The sequence below is a fragment of the Chenopodium album genome, chromosome 8 (assembly GCF_948465745.1).
Source record: "Chenopodium album chromosome 8, dcCheAlbu1.1, whole genome shotgun sequence".
NCBI classification, from domain to species: Eukaryota; Viridiplantae; Streptophyta; class Magnoliopsida; order Caryophyllales; family Amaranthaceae; genus Chenopodium; species Chenopodium album.
The window spans coordinates 27,740,514-27,757,249 of record NC_137841.1 but is presented as its reverse complement, the minus strand read 5'-3'; the positions used below and the strand labels follow the sequence as shown (position 1 = coordinate 27,757,249).

At 36.6% G+C, this 16,736-nt stretch overlaps 2 protein-coding genes across 3 annotated transcripts; one reads left to right on the top strand and one right to left on the bottom strand.

Annotated features, from left to right (window-relative positions):
• The first annotated feature begins 8,241 nt into the window (after positions 1-8,241).
• LOC145555992 (protein FEZ-like) lies at positions 8,242-9,823 on the top strand. The gene is made up of 3 exons (XM_081617689.1): positions 8,242-8,422; positions 8,517-8,818; positions 9,058-9,823. The coding sequence occupies exons 1-3, from the start codon at positions 8,242-8,244 to the stop codon at positions 9,730-9,732; spliced, it is 1,158 nt and encodes a 385-aa protein (XP_081473815.1). The 3' UTR covers positions 9,733-9,823.
• A 2,001-nt stretch (positions 9,824-11,824) lies between these two features.
• Positions 11,825-16,376, bottom strand: LOC145555991 (uncharacterized). 2 transcript variants are annotated; one of them, XM_081617688.1, is made up of 6 exons: positions 15,776-16,376; positions 15,020-15,687; positions 14,213-14,956; positions 12,918-13,340; positions 12,472-12,707; positions 11,825-12,374 (listed from the first exon to the last, which is right to left on the bottom strand). In XM_081617688.1, the coding sequence occupies exons 1-6, from the start codon at positions 15,907-15,909 to the stop codon at positions 12,114-12,116; spliced, it is 2,466 nt and encodes an 821-aa protein (XP_081473814.1). In that variant the 5' UTR covers positions 15,910-16,376; the 3' UTR covers positions 11,825-12,113. The 2 variants fall into 2 exon arrangements, with proteins under 2 accessions (XP_081473814.1, XP_081473813.1); XM_081617687.1 differs by having other exon boundaries at positions 14,213-15,687; positions 15,776-16,375.
• Between the last annotated feature and the right edge of the window lie 360 nt (positions 16,377-16,736).

The window sequence follows — 16,736 nt, the reverse complement described above, 5'->3', positions numbered from 1 at the left end:
AGGGTTGGCCGGCCAAGGATAATGTTGTAGGCGGTTAACTCCTCAACGACCAAGAATCGGACGACAATATGTCGTCCTTGGCCCTTCTCTCCCAGCCGGATGGGTAAGTCAATTCTTCCGGCTGGGTAGACCATCCCACCCCCAAAACCAACCAAGGGGTGGGTGAACGGATGCATGCTGCTGACATTGTATTTCAGCTTTTGCAAGCACCGGAGGCTGATGATGTCTGATGAGCTGCCGATGTCAATAAGGATTCTACCAACCAGCTGGTTGGCAACCTTACATTCAATGACGACCGGGTCATCATGCGGACGGCGGACGTTGCCCCTGTCCTTCTCAGTGATCAAGACGTCTGGGAAGGAGGTGCTTGCAGACGCCTGCTCATCATAGTCCTTGTCCATCTTTCGAAGATGGATCTTGGTGCCCCGGATGGTAGGGCCACCATAGGAGAACCCGCCTGCTATTGTGTAAACCGGCTCCTTGTCGGTATCCAAGCTACTAGCAGGCTGGGGGGTAGTCTTGGAGGACTGACCCTTATTCTTCTTCTTCGCCCCGGCTGGGGACTTGGAAATGTAGGACTTCAGCATTCCCTTGTCAGCTAGACGGTCCAACGCCCTTTGAAGGCTGAAGCAGTCGTTGGTGTCATGGCCAACTTCCTCATGGTATTGGAAAAATTTATTTTTGTTCCTTAATTGAATGGAACTTTTCATTGGATTCGGCTTCTCTAGGGACAGCCGGTCCTTAATTTCCATGAGGATGGAATTGCAATCCTTGTTAAACTCGTACTTGGGGATGTACGGTTTAAACTCTTTCTTCTTCTTCTGGGACGGCTGGTCAGAATCACTAACCGCCCAGATTTCTTTTCTCTTCTTGCTATCTTCTTTCTTTTTGGCCGGCTGGGCAGGCCGGCTGTCTTTCTGCTTGTCGAACTTCTTGGAGTCCGACTGGTTACCAGGCGAGCAGAGGTCATTAGCTTGAATGTAGCTTTCCGCCTCCCTCAGAGCCGCCTGTAAGGTGAAAGCCCCTTTTCTGACTAGGTCGAACTTGAAAGTCGACCCGTCTCTCAGACCTTTAAAAAGTATGTAAAAGCTACCTCATCAGACAGGCCTTGAATCTGAATTCTAATCAGATTGAATCGCCTGACATAGGAGCGCAACCCTTCTCTCTCCCCCTGTTTAATGGTGCTCAAGTCCAAGCTTGTTTTCTTGGCAGGGATGTTCATCGAGAAGTTAGAAGCAAATAGGAAGGCAAGCTTCCTAAAGCTATCGATGCACCCGGCTGGTGTAGGCGTCGTTCGAAGTGCGCCTACGTTAAAGCATGTGGTGAATATGCTTGGCACTCATAGGAAGTGGGAATTGACATATACGATTAGGAACAAGGAAAGTAGGAAGCCGTCAACAAGTTTTTAAGGAACTTGTAAACCGTTCACGGATCATAAAAGGCAACCACGATAAGGGACAACGATAGGCAACAACGATTGACCCGTGAAGGTTACACCCCATTCATAATCCATGAGATTACTAACTCCATATGGTTCGGAACCACAAAAGGAGGATCGGGGATGATGGTACGAAGTGAGTCATGGAGTCACATTCGCCCGTATTGGCCTCTACTCGATTCTTATAGTGAAAAGTGATTCCTGCTATCTCAAAGGCATACAAACAAAATATTCAATTTGCTCCAACTATTATTAGGCTAAATTGGTTTAATATTAATGCAACATATAATTCTAAAATATTGTGATCACTTGATTAAACAACAAGATTAAAAAGGATCCTAAACCGGTTGTCCAAATTATCTTATTAGGCGTGATTTTCAATTACATATTCCCTTTAACATGCAACATGGTGATCATAAATATAATAAAACAACATTAATATTAAAACCAATTTAATCACAATTCTTACAACATAAAATTGTTAGAAAAATAATAAAAATAAAAGGAGCATGACTCTTACTTTGATTCTGTTTGTTTGCAACTACAAAATAATAAACGAGTTAGTAACTTCAAGGAAATAAATAAACAGTAATTAAATTAAATTAAATTAAATAAATTTGATTTTGGGGCCAAACCCTCAAACAGTTCTACCTTTCACGCCTTGGCTTAAGGACATAACCTCGAGTAAAATATGGACTCCTTTGAGTGCTTGAAGAAGGAATTTTGAAGTGAAAAGGGTAGGCTAGTGTTTAGGCTAAAGCATAGAAGAGAGAAAATAAAATCAGAGAATTACTCGGTGCCCCGTTCATCAGAAATGAGGGGGTATTTATAGGGAAAATGTGTTGAGGGAGCACACGGAACCCTAAAATGATAAAAACCCTAAAAAAGTATCTCGTGACACGGTCAAACTGTACCGTGACACGGGAAGCTCCACCGTCAGACGATACACTTTCCCGTGACAAGGTACATTTTTGGTGTGACGCGGGAATTTTTCAGAAAACGGGATAAAAAACGCGTTAGGGTTTACGCGGAAAAGACACGGAATGTCCCGTGTCACGGCAGACCTCCCGTGTCACGGGAAATCCCACCGTCAGACGGGAAGGATTCCCGTGACACGGTAGGTACCTGCCGTGGCGCGGGAAATTCCAGCCTGTTTTTCCGTCTAAATACATTTTTAACCCTAATTTCCTTCGGCATTTTAAGTGCCGATTGATAATTTCGGGCCTTTTCTGACTTTTTATTATTCGGGCTAAAATAAGAAAATAATTAAATAAAAATAAATAAAGGGTTTGGGCCAAAAATAAATAATAAAACAATAAAATAAAAAAGGTTTGGGCTAAAAATTAATTAATAAGTTTGGGCTGAAATTAAAACTATGCTTTTACCAAACATCAAGACTAATCCATGGACTGTTCAAAAATATGAATTTAATAAAATACGATTTTTTAAGCATTCTCGGGATTAAATACTAAACCCGACCAATAGTGGCGGTGAAAGGTTGTTTATCATCGGGTTTGGTTTTGGGGAGACATTTTTAGGTGTCTACAGCTGGCAGATTACCAAACCATTGTTGGGCGATGCCCTTCAATGTAGCCGGGAAGCATCGACACCAAGTGGCATCATCCAACCCCTGCAAATACATGAGGTTGGTATAAGCCATGAGGTACCATCATAGGTACCAACCAACACATTCTTAACCTTGGCCGGCTGGGCCGCCTCGGTTATCTCCCGGGTGAATGCGGAAGGTTGTTCACCCAGGCGGAGCAGACGGAGCTGCCAGTCCAGTGGCTGGACATTTGGATATGACCTCCAAAGAGAGCCGGCTGCATGAATTGAGGGGGATACTGTCCGTAAACCTGAGTAGGCACGTACGGTACAGCTCCAATCATATGAGGGCCAGAATGGACGGTATTACCCCCTGTCTGGCTCTCATGCAAGGAGGGTGCACTCCCTGCAGAAATGTTGTTGAAGCTATCTGGAAAGTTCGACGTTGAAGCCGACTCAGACAGCGATTGGTTTCTCTTCTGGTTTATGATCTCCCGGGCATCGAGAACTGATTTTTTACTTCCCACCGGCTGCTGAGTCCGGCGGGTGTTGTTGGTATTCCTCTTAGGGAGAAGAATTTTCGACCAATCAATGGTCCCGGCTGCCTTCTCCTTTGGATGAGGAGTTGGCTGCCGCTCTCTGACTGACTTCCCCTTTTCCAGAGGAGTCTTCTTGGCCGACTGGCCTTTACTTGGGTCAGCCCGGCTCTGGGTGATCAGCTCTTTAATTTCACCCTTGAAACTTGTCATGAACCTCATGAGTTCGTCTCGGGTGACAGGTGCTAATCCAGCGGCCGTATGGGTTCTGCCTTCCGGCTGCCCAGAGGGTCGGCTTGTACCCGCCTGGGATGCACCCCGCTCCAGAGTGTCTCTGGGCCGAATGCGCTTGATTCTGAGAGAGCCATCTTCGGCCGTAAAGGTTTCGACCTGAGGATCTTCATCCTCATGGTCTGTAAAGACTTCTGGGTCTTCGCCCAGACGGTTAGGGGGTGGTACAGACTCTTGAACCATCTTCGAGATACTCTCCCCACAGACGGCGCCAAATGTTTTGGGGGTTTTTGTCCCTCGGGAGAGCTACAACACGAAGTCTGATCCGGCTGAGCTGTACCTGCAAAATAACGGAGACTCCGGGTGGTTGGAGCTCCGCCTCCGACGGTCAAGTTAGTAACTTCAAAAAGAATAAAGAGAACAGAAATTTAGGTGGGTATCTGCTCGGATTCCAAGCTCAGGTCTTTCTCTGATGTGAGAGAATGCAGGTGTAATAAATGATTGAATGTGTCCCCAAAATGGGGAAATATCTCCCTATTTATAGGGTCATTGGAAATTGTGCCCTTATCTAGGTCACTTGACCTAGATTGTGGTGGGCTGCGCCGAATTACGGCGTTCTCTTGGGATTTGGGCCCTTGAGGGCCGCCATTTCAAAATCTATCTGAAGGAGCCACGTGTCAAATGGCTAAGGGGCCACTTGGGTCAGTCTGATCCTGACACGTGGCCTTCTCTTACTGGGACACCTGTCTAGGGTAATTTTTACCCTAAACACTAACTATTTATATTAGTATAAATAAATTAATATAACATCACTTGGCATAATGGATGTGTGTTACTAGTTACTACATTAGAGATGAAACTAATGGTAGCATAAAAGGAGGTGTTACATTTAGTTAACACGGATGTTTCATCAAGAGTATCATTTTTCTTAATTCACCGCATGGAAAACAAATTTTTATATTTGATGGGGGTGTTAAGTAGTGATGACAATAATGAAAAAAGTACGTAGTTTAAATTACATTTTATAAACATGAAAATTGAATTATCTAAATTTAAGATATATAGTAATTCACATGAACTTTTTGAAATTAGGATGAGTTTATTCAAACATTTATTAACTCTTGTATGTTGAACTTGTGTAAGCCTTATCTAAACTTAATGGAAGAAGGTTGAAATTGACGAGGATTATGAAACTTTTTTTTTTCTGCACATCTAAGTTTTTATCTTTATAAAATTAGTGACCGAAAGGACAAATCCTTCCAATTAGCTTTGGTTTGATTCATTTCATTTTGAATTTGGTAAGATATGTCTAAATTTTCATCAAAATAACTACTAGTAGATAAATTTTTTATCATATTGTATACACAAGTCAAGTCGAGTCAGTTACAAAATTATGTTATGTTATTTCACTTTCGGACAAGTTTTGAAAGACCTAATTTCTAAGCAAAAGAGTAATGGAGTGCCAAATACTTGAACATCTTTTTACATGTTGGTTGACACATTTGAAGTAACCGTACATCAATAGTCAAACAGTCGACTAATTTGTTCAACTGCTTTTCTTACTAAAAACATGAATTTCGAATTCTGAAATCACCAATCTCTTTCATCATGCAAATTATATTTTTTTATTCCCATTTAACTTTCAATCTACACAAGTCAATTAGATTTGGTACCCTAATCAAGTTTAAAACTTCAAATATTTTTGTAACTAAAATCCGCCTTGATGGTCCAAAACATTTCCCCATAAGAAGTGCCATAATAATAGGGGATGCCTAAAAAAATTTAATTGTATTGAGAAGGGATTAAATTAATTTGCATTTAGACTGTCAATAATTTTCAATTTCATGTATCATTTTATTTTGTTTTTTTTAAAGGTAAGAAAAATATATTAGGAAATCGATCAAGGTACATGCTTGAACATTTTCTCACTATATTTAAGTCTTGTTCACTTCACCTTAATTTTGCTGAACTGAAGTTATTTTTATTGAAACAAAGTTATATTTGCTTAACTTAAATTATTTTTACTAAACTGATATTATTTTCGCTGAACTGAAATTCTTTTTACTAATTTTGTATTATAAATCTTCTTTAAAAAAACTGATTTTTACAGAACTGGAATTATTTTTACTGAACTGAAATTAATTTTACTGAATAGAACTTATTTTTACTGAACTGAAATTATTTTTACTTAATATCTTTTTTTTTTAAGTGAACAGGGCCTTAATTCATTGATTGAAAGACATGCAACATACTTTCCTATATTGTTTAATTCTAAATGTGAGGTATGTTCTATTCCGATTTTCAATTATCTAAAGTTAATGATATTTCAAGAACTTTTGTGTGTGGCTGGCACACCGTGTGCCCAGATGACACACACCAAGTAACCACTAACCAACTTAATAACCCCTAGCCGGCTTAGTAACCATTGACTGAGTGAGTAATCTTTGACCGAGTAATCCCAAACCGGCCAAGTAACCCTTGACCGCAACTTAGTAACCCCACTTCGAGTGAGTAACCCCTATAACACTAGCAAAGTACCCCCATAATGATTGGCCACACGGTGTGGCTAGCCACATATGAAAGTTTGTGATCTTCTTTACACCAATCAAACTTATTAATTAAATCCTATTAAAACTTATGTGAGTTATAATACGGAGTAATTTGAATAAACCTTATCATAATTTTTATTTTCCAAACATATCTTATCTGAATTTATCTGAATTTATTAGACTTAAAATAAGTAAAAATAAGGTGAACAACTCTTGAGATCGAGATAAAAACATTTGACATGCACCTAGAGCTATGTATAAAAAGGTAAAAAGAATATCAAATTAAAAATATTTTAAATATTTATGAAGTAACCTATTTTATTTTATCTTTTTTTTTTTTTTTTTTTGGTGTAAAGAGAGCCTACTATAAAAAGGATTCGATTCCATGTCTTGGATATCACCCCATGTACATAAAACACATCTTGCTTAGAACTTTAGACCTTCAAGATATGAAATCAAATATCCGGTATCGCCTTTACAAGTTACACAAAGGGGAAAAAATGAGCACCTATATTTTTAAGGCAATAAAGGACAACAATACTACCAAATTTTGGAAAGCCCTGAAATAGAGGTAAGAAATTAATTATTAAGTGGTTCTAAATATAATAATCAACGCCACCAATAATTTAACAAATCCAATAAAAATTACTCGTAGAAATTAGATAGAAGTCCCCGTATTAAGCAAGTTGTTTTTCTCTGACAAGTCAAACTTAAAAATTATCTGGGAAAAAGGAATGAAAGAGGAATAGAAGCTTTATAATTCTAAAGAATGGAATAGAAATTTTGGATCAAGGAATCAGCCTGAACTATTTTTATATCATTACTTACTGTTTTCAAAGGAAAAGGGTCTTAATGGTATTTGCACTGAATCCTTTGCATTCCTATATAATAAACAATTAATTGTCATTAATTCAAGCTTGTTTCCCCAATAAGAAAAAAATTTAACAAAAAAATTTGGTTTTATTATTTCTTATGAGCCTAGAAAAGGAGATGTCAAAGCAATTTGAATTGAAAATTTCATCACAACTTGTTCCCATTTTCCTATTTTTAGTCTAGTTGGCAAGCATCTTATTCGGTTTCATACTTATTTTAATTGGTCATATATAATTATCCGGGTCTATGATACTAATTTGACTTAAAAATTAATTTGCTGATTATTGAGGATTATCGAGACTTAGCTATTTGTTTATCTTGGTCGAGCATTATTCTTTTTCACTTTATCATCATCCTTTATGTAAGTATGTAACAAACGAACACCATAAGCCTTTTTCTTGCTTTTTGGTTGTGCGACTTGTGTCTAGCTATTGTGATGATATATTGACGTATCAAAGGTCATTTTGTTAACTCTAATTTTATTGGATTTTACGATTGAAAAGTATCATTCGCCCTCTTGTAACTTAAAAAATAATGTATAGTCAAAACATAATAATACGTATAACTTTCGGGTCCAAACATATTCGGGTTCAATTCAATTGATTTGGGTGGTTATAAATATTTACTCTTGAAAATATAAATAATTGCTGATAACAGAAACCAGCAAACTGAAGAAATAGTGCTCCTGCTTCAGTAGAGCTAAGCTTATTTAAACTCTCTATTTCACTTGAGTTGAGTGTAACTAAACTCTCTTCCTCGTGCGTTGTCGTAATTAACACATAAACACAGTTTTCAGTGAAGACTTAACCACAAACCGCGGCCGAGGGCTTCGCATTCAGAGCCCCCTTCCAGCAACCATTTCAATGGCTTTGAATGGTGTGTAAATCGTACGACACACTAATCTTTCCACAAACTTGTGCACTTCTAAGAGTTGAACAGTTTTTTGTAATAATTTCTACTTATGGCTTCACTTTAGCTCTTCCAAACAATGCTATTTCTGGTTAAAACCACTTTTCTGTCATTGAGTTACTAATCATATTTCTATAACTAAGCACACTGAGTAGAGAAAATGGAGGAGAAACATGAGGTTGATAAGGTTGATGATGTTATTTTGCCGGGTTTTCGGTTTCACCCAACTGATGAAGAGCTTGTTGGGTTCTACCTCAAAAGGAAGATACTTCAGCAATCTTTACCTATTGAACTTATTAAGCAAGTTGACATCTACAAATACGATCCTTGGGATCTTCCTAGTAAGTATAAACTCTAATATCTTCGCCTTATTTTGATATTACTTGTATATTGATTTCACAGACTAACCATGTATGTGTATAAATATATGTATAGAGTTGGCGTCTACTGGAGAAAAAGAGTGGTATTTCTACTGTCCAAGAGACCGGAAATACAGAAACAGCTCGAGGCCTAATCGAGTAACCTGTGCTGGTTTTTGGAAGGCGACTGGGACTGACAGGCCGATATATTCCTCTGATGGTGCTAAGTGCATAGGCTTGAAGAAGTCTCTTGTGTTCTACAGAGGCAGAGCTGCTAAAGGGATGAAGACTGACTGGATGATGCATGAGTTCCGGTTACCTTCTCTGCATGATTCTGCCCCTCCTAAGAAGCTTTTCGACAGAAGTTTTCCTGCTAATGTAAGCCCCTCCTGTCTTTTCTTTCTTGTATTGCTTCTTGCATGATGAAAAAGACTTGGTTAGCTTTCTATTATATTTTCCTTTGAACAAATCCTATTCTGCTTGAACGCCTTAATCCCTTAAGTGGGGTCGGCTACATGAACCAACATGAGGACTTTCCAGGTCGCAGAACCTAACATAAGTTCTAATATTTCATGAAAGGTGACCCTAAAGTTTGTAATATTTTCTGTGACTTACAGGATGCATGGGCAATCTGTCGAATATTCAAGAAGACAAACACCATGGCACAAAGAGCTATTACACACTCTTGGGTATCTCCATTAACAGAAACTACTGCAGCATGTGATATGTTCAATCAAGCTTCGAATCTTATTGGCTCTCACTTTAGTCCAGATAATATATCATGCACAACCGAAGGAGCGAATTCATCCATACAACACTGCAACAACAATAACCTGCAGAACACTACTTCTTCCCCTGTCAGTTTCTCCACCCTTGATCAATACAAGCCGATTACTAATCCAACGGTCTCTAAAGTATCCGTGATCCCAACCTCCTTTGCAGACCTCCCAAATAACTTGATCTTCCCATCAGGTGAAGTTTCTGCCATGTTCCTGAACCTCACCCCTGCTTTCACCTCAGAAGTTGGTAAAATCTCAGATATTATAGACTTTGGTGGGTCACAACAGCTTTTTAATGGTCTTCCTATGGGTTTGTCACAGAGTATTATTGAAGCAGAAGATCAGTTAGGGTACAGGAAGAGCCAAAATCAGCAGTGGAACAGCATCAGATCAATTGGTTTTCCTTTCAGTTTGCCGTCTTCTGTCTCAAACTCCGGTACTTTATCATGGGACTCGGCTCCTTGTCCTAGTGAGTTGTCGACAAGTTATTCCTCAAACAAATGTTATAGGTAGATTAGAGATGGATTTGAATGTAGGAGATCTGGTTAGTTTTTTTTAGTGTCTTTTAGGTGCTTAAGTTAGATCAGCTGTAGGAGGAAGTAGTTTTTAGAGTGCAGTTTAGTTCTTTAGTTAAAAGTTAAATTTTTTTGTTGTTAATTCATATGCAAAAGCTCTACCTTTCTTGTCACCAGTTTTCTATGAGGCTACCGAGTCTCAATTTTGAGCTGTAAAATTTGTGTCCAGAAAGGGAAATGACATAAGTTTCTGTTGATTGATGTTGGTGTTAGTGTGTAAAACCTCTTGAATATTAATTCGGCATGACTTATAAAATACATTCTACCATGCCATAATCCTTAAGTCCTTAATACTAACCAAAAACTATTGTAAGAATTTGAAGATTTAATAAACAGGTTAAATTCTCCACTCCTGAATTCTCATGATGGTGTTTTTTCTCATCCTCGGACAACAACTTATTTTTTAGTGTCATAACATAATAAGGTTTTCTTAGTAAAAAAAAAAAAAAGACAAAACAAAAAAAACTTATGCTGCAATCAAATTCTGTTTACAACACGTTGCAATCAAAGGAATGCTGGCTGTAAAATTTTCTTCAGCAGTCAACATTGTGCTGTTGTCAGAAATCTACAATAGGAGTAATTCTTGACAGTCTCTTACAACCAAAAAAATAAGGAAAAGTTTATAAAAGTTCTCCTGAATTTATGTATCTGGTTCACTATCTCTGATCTCATTCCTGATTTCATACATCAACTCATTTTTATTTTCGAATTAATCTTTATAGATTTTTTCTAGACAGAGCTATTTCATGTCTTTCAACTACCGGTGAAATTTCTACCAAATAATTCAATTCATGCATATCCTCTACTGAGAAAATAGTACATAAACATGGTTTTACCTGTGAAATACAAAATGTTCTTAGTCCATACTATTATACTAATTAGAAGCCCACTATACAAAATGTTTTTTTAACCATACCATAAAAGCATCACAGTAACTGCTATAAGAACTCTATCTTGGTTAAACCAGCACCGTGTAGCATAAGGTCTCTTACTGTATGAGTTCTCTTACTGTCAAGCATTGTTCCAAGAGGTGGCTCATTTTAGTTCCTGACATTTTTTTCCTGGCCACTGCTCCTGCAACAGTTTTCACTCTCATTTTTAAGTATACGCTCTTTTCTATTTTCTGGCAAAGCACTTGCAGTCTCTATACATGTTATCAAATTAATTTTCGTATTAAACAGACAATGTGGAGTATGTGATAACATCCTCTCATTCTAGAGCAGAATTACCTCTTGAGCAACACAGTAATATCTATAGACCCCCTCTGTCAAGTGAAAGTCCAAATGGGAATGATGAAACTATATCTACTAACGTCGTGTTGATGAAAGAACACTACTTATCCCCTCTGTTGCTGATCTAACAAAGTGGCAGTTGTGTATGCAAGTAATGCAACGTATAATTGAAGATGGACTATCCTTCATCCCTATCTTTTAAATGTCATATAGAAAATTTCTTGATGTCATGTATTGGAAGGAATACAGGGCACTCCTCTCCTGCCAGGCAAACCTTCAGGGTATCAAAATTCGATACTTTCAAGTCTGAAGGCGGCAAACCTGCAGGGAATACAAAGGGGCTTGCAGATTATTCATTGTACACAAATACTGTCCAATTTGCTGAATGATGATTTTGAATATCTAGACAGGATGGCTGAGCTTCCCCATTATGTATATTTGGTATTGAAAACTTACACAATCGATTTTGCAATAATAAAATGCCCTAAACAGCAGTATAAATGCTTGTGCTGCAACCTAGTCCCATTTCTTGCAAGAACATCTATCTCACACCTAAGTGTACCCAGAGAAAGTTGCACCAGATGGTGTTATTATATTTTATTTTATGTTTGTGCTCATTTGATCAATATTGTTTAATTTTATGGAATACAATTTAAATCGAGTAAAATTGATCAAATGAACCTAGAAACACCCTTGGGTGCACCCGCTGTAAGATAGATTTTGTATGTTTTTGCTGTTTCACATATCACCCTACAACGCCTTCTAACACATCATTAAGGGAACACAAAATCAGTACAGTTACAGGATCAACTATAGCAGTATTTTTTGGTATTTGATGTACATTATCAAGTCTTATACAATCTATCATGCATTCCAAAATTTCTGCATGCAATTATGCAAAGATGCAAAAAACTATACATCTTTTAGTTAATTTCCTATCAACTCTTTTATTCATATTCTGTATTCCAAAGGTAGACTAAAAAAGAACCTCTTTTTATTCACATTCTAACTATACAAGAATATCTATATATCTAACTTGGCAACATCCTTATTTTTACCACTTTATATGTCATTGGTTTTACCACTATCAACAAGGAAACAGCAAAACTACTGAGGTATCTACGTGCAATTTTCTGTCAACCAAGCGAATGTTGTTAAGCTTATCACTGCACCAAACTAATTGCTCTGTAGTTATTCTTGGCATGTTCAATACCCTTGAAACGAGTCTCAAATCAACCTGCGAAAAGAAATATAAAACATGGTCTGAACCTTCTTCCTGCTGATGCTTCTGGATTTTTTTCAGTACACACTTCCCGCTCCTTACTAGATCTTTGAGCTTCTTTTCTTTCTGCAAATATAATCCAAGTTCAACAACATACGTTTAGAACAGGCACCTAGACAGTGTTAGTGATCAAATTAGGTACAGCTAATAAAAAGTCAACAACCTTTTGAAGACTGGACTGAATTTCGTCTAAGAGACTGGCATCTGCAGGGTTTTGGAGTTCAACATTGGAGTTTTTTCGACATTTTAACAGACCTATGTAGGTCGTGTCTTTATCAGATTTGATAAACCGCCATAATACACGAATTGAATCCTCAATGACCTCTACAAGCTGTAAACTTGTTACGGCATCTTTGCTGCTGACGTATTTTTTTTCTTTCTTTCTACTTGCATTATCATCTGCAATTAGCCAAAAGCAGAAGTCATTTCAGTGTATCGACTAGTCAATATAAAACAAGAATTTCAATTCATCAGTCATATTGAAGTTGGAATTAGTCTAGCTTGTTCTATATCCTGTTAGACATGTTTATTATTAACTTGTTTTCAATTAGGAATTTGTTTAAGTACTGTTGCTTTATGAGCTACACTCGAAAAAAAGGCCAGTCTGACCTCGAATGAGAGGAACTTGGAGAAGATTTCGTTGAACACATCGATTTTTGACATAATTTTGCACCCTTGGACCTTGAAAACGCTCATCCTCTAAAAATCTTGTCAGAAGAACTTGGAATGTCTGAAATTTATCAGCAACTTCATTGTACCGGTGTATACCATGTGGATCGGTCTCCCATAAATCCAATGCCTTACCATACTGCCATCGTAGGAACTCCCATGAAAGGCACATCTGTCCTACATACACCATCTCCAAGTCGCTCTCTAGTTCTCTGCTGAATTTCTTCATAACTGGCTGGTTAATTTCTGTTGATATTTTCGGCTTACAAGGCCAGCAGTCAAGGGAAACAATTGTTGCCAATGCCGGGGTTGAAATTCTGTTCTTCGAAATTGATTTAAGTGGGTCTTTCAGCCGAAGAAATCCTGATATTTTCCATTAAGATAATTAATCATATGAACATTAAAAAAAATATGTGGTCCAATGGACTTTATTAATCATTCAATTGTTGTTTGAAAAGGAAGCCATTATTGGAATTATGATCATGTACTTTGATCAAACTTTTCCCAAAAGTTGATAAGATAAAGTAAGTTAATTATATATTAAGTACAAGTATATTATATGGCTTAGCACTTACTGAACTCATCTACCAGATAGATTTTCTCAATCAAGTTAAATTCATATGCAGTAGGTTTCATGTCGAAATCAAGCATCTGTACAGAAATACACAGCTAATGCAATTATTTCCGAATATGATATAAACCATGAAAGATATACATAAGCATCACTTTTCTAGCAAAATTCAACTCAAGCAAGAAATGAGATGACAACAATAGGTTGGTATACTTTCATAGACGGATAATTTCTCCACATCACCCAAATATTCTTCACATTCAAATACCGCGTAATATCTCAGGTGTATTTCATACTCAGCAGACAATTCAACTTGCTTAATCAACAAAAACTTCAAATTTAAGTAATATTAAATAAGGTAAAGTGTGACATTCAATCAGTTTCTTGATCACATATGGTAATATTTCACAAACATTGAGAAAATGATATCTAGAAAGTTTCCTTCTTAGAATACTCTATTTTTTGTCTGTAAGTTTGAAAAAGGCCAAAATAGAGCTTCTAAGAAGAGCTGAGTACTCGAAGGGGCAACCTTAAAAATGCTTAAATTCATGCTTGTGTTGATGAAAGTATATAAAATATTGAAAGTGGTATTTAACAAGTAATACTTAGTACATTAATTAACAAATAAAATTCTTAGTGATAAACAAATAATATATTAACTTACCAATTGCATACATCTTTTGGTAGTTAAGGATATCCAATTTCCTCATCCTTTCTTTGTAGCTCTTGTAAAACTTGTTTAATTCATCCAATGTACCGCCTAGTTTATACTTCCCTTCAATCTTCCACGGCTTTAAATCATCCATGATTTTCGGGGACTCAGATTCTTCTAAGATAGTTGGAAGTCCTATAGCTCGAACTTTCTTAATCTCCATTTTTAACTGTTCTACTAAATCTTGATGCTCCCATTGTGTTTCAAGCCCATTTTGCTCATCAGAATCTGAAGATAATTGTTCTCCTGAACTTTGTTTTTCTTCCTCTTGTTTGTTTTCGGGTTCAGTATCCATGTTTGCTTTATGCTCTTTGTTGGAATCACCATTATCACCATCTTCTAAATTGGACTCTAATTTCTTTAGTTCATCTAGTATATCTTCATCCTCATCATCGAAATCATCAGCTTCATACCCTTTGCTCAAATTTTGAAACTCTAAATCTTCTTGTTCTAAGGCTTCCTTAGTCAAATTAACCTCATTCCAACCAAATTCCGTCGAAGTATCAACCTCAAATGCCCTCTCGAAATCAATATCAGACAAAAATTCATCACTAAAAGAATCAATAAACGAACTCCTAAAGCTAGACTCACTGCTCAAATCCGACACTAGAGACTCATCATCACTAGGAAGGTGACTGCCATTTCTCATGATATCTTCATCATTCGTCAAATTATTCACCAAGGACTTAGCATCACCTCTACCATTTCTCATGATATCTTCATCATTCTTCGAACCATTCACTAAGGACTTAGCATCACTAGGAACCTCACTACCATTTATCATGATATCTTCATCATTCGTCGAATCATTCACCAAGGACTTAGCATCACTAGGAAGATGACTGCCACTTCTCATGATATCTTCATCATTCCACAAATCATTCACCAAGGACTTAGCATCACTAGGAACCTCACTACCATTTTTCACAACATTCACCTTATTCGTCGAATCATTTACCATTTCACACAATTCTTCACCATTTTCAATTTTCATTTCATTTAAAATATTTTCCATAACATTTTCAACATGAAGAAATTCATCAAATATAATCCCATTTTTCTCACTACCAAAAACCTCACTTTCTGAACCAATTCCGCGCTTGGAAATCTCTTCAACATGTAAGAATTCATGGGAAGCTTTCACAGTCGTATCGATTTCAGATTCCACACAATCATCTTTAGACTCAACGTGATGAACAACATTTTCATCTGAATTTTCACATAATTTTGAGTAACTTGTAGATTGAGCATCATTATTATTAATATCATTTTTTTGAAGAAATTCTTCAAAAGTTGGAAAACGAAACCTGAGAACTGGCTCTGATTCCTCCTCAATTTTACTTTCAACCTCAATTTTGTCATTAGTTTGATGTTCTTCTTGTGGTTGAATCAACTTAAAATTCGAATCCTTTTGATGATTTATTAATCTGCAACAAAAAAAAAAAGTATAAAATTTAAATCATCATATAATCAAAATTGCAATCAATTATATAAAACAAAGCACAGGAAAATTACCTAAAAATACATTTCCTTGTCATACCAAATAGAGTAAAGAAAGACACCCATAAAATCCTGATTAATAAAATCATTTTTCTGAAAAGAAAAATGAATTGGGATTTAGGAAAATACAACTTTTGAACACCCATCATTACAAAATTCAATCTAAAAAACAGAAAATAGAAGGGGAAAAAACAGGGGAAAAACAGAGGTAAAAAACAGGGGAAAGTTTTATAATTGTTCCTCTGAATTTTTCTTTATACCCAAATAAGATTTTGACTTTGATGAAAAAAGGGTATAAATTTTGGTGAGAAAAACAAGGAAATTAAAAAGGGGTTGAAGAATCAGAAACTTGACCTAAAAAAAAGAGAGAAAAAAAGGGGTAAGAAAAGAACTTGTCAGCAAACAGAGAGAGTAAGAGGAGGTATTCTGCAGTATGAAAGGGTTTAAGAGGAAAATAAGGGATAATTTGTTTGTTTGTTAGATTGAAGGAAGAATGAAGAAAGGTGTTGTTGTTGAAGGGTCCATTTTCTGTGAGTAAGAGTTAGGAAGGAGTAGAAGAAGTAGTCTTCTGAAGCTGAGTAGCCAACTACACAAAATACAAGGAATTGTTTTGTGATTCACATTTATACTCATTGCCGACGTGGTCTTGTGTGCCAAAGACCGAGTGTATTCCCTCCAATCCTAAATGTTCTAATTTTATTGCGTATGTTTGTTAAATTATTATTTTAATTTTTTTTTTTTGACGGGATTAAATTATTATTTTAACTAGGTTAAGTCCCGTGTCATGCACGGTAATATAATTAAACTTTATAACAAAAATTATAAAGAATGATATTAATTTAACAATAATTTACCAAAAAAAATATTTGTAACAAAATAATAGTCTTTAATTAAGGATATTGATGGTTAAAGTTGTGTCTCGACAAATGTGCAAATTCAACTATAACATATAAAAAAAAGGAAGAGTATTATATAA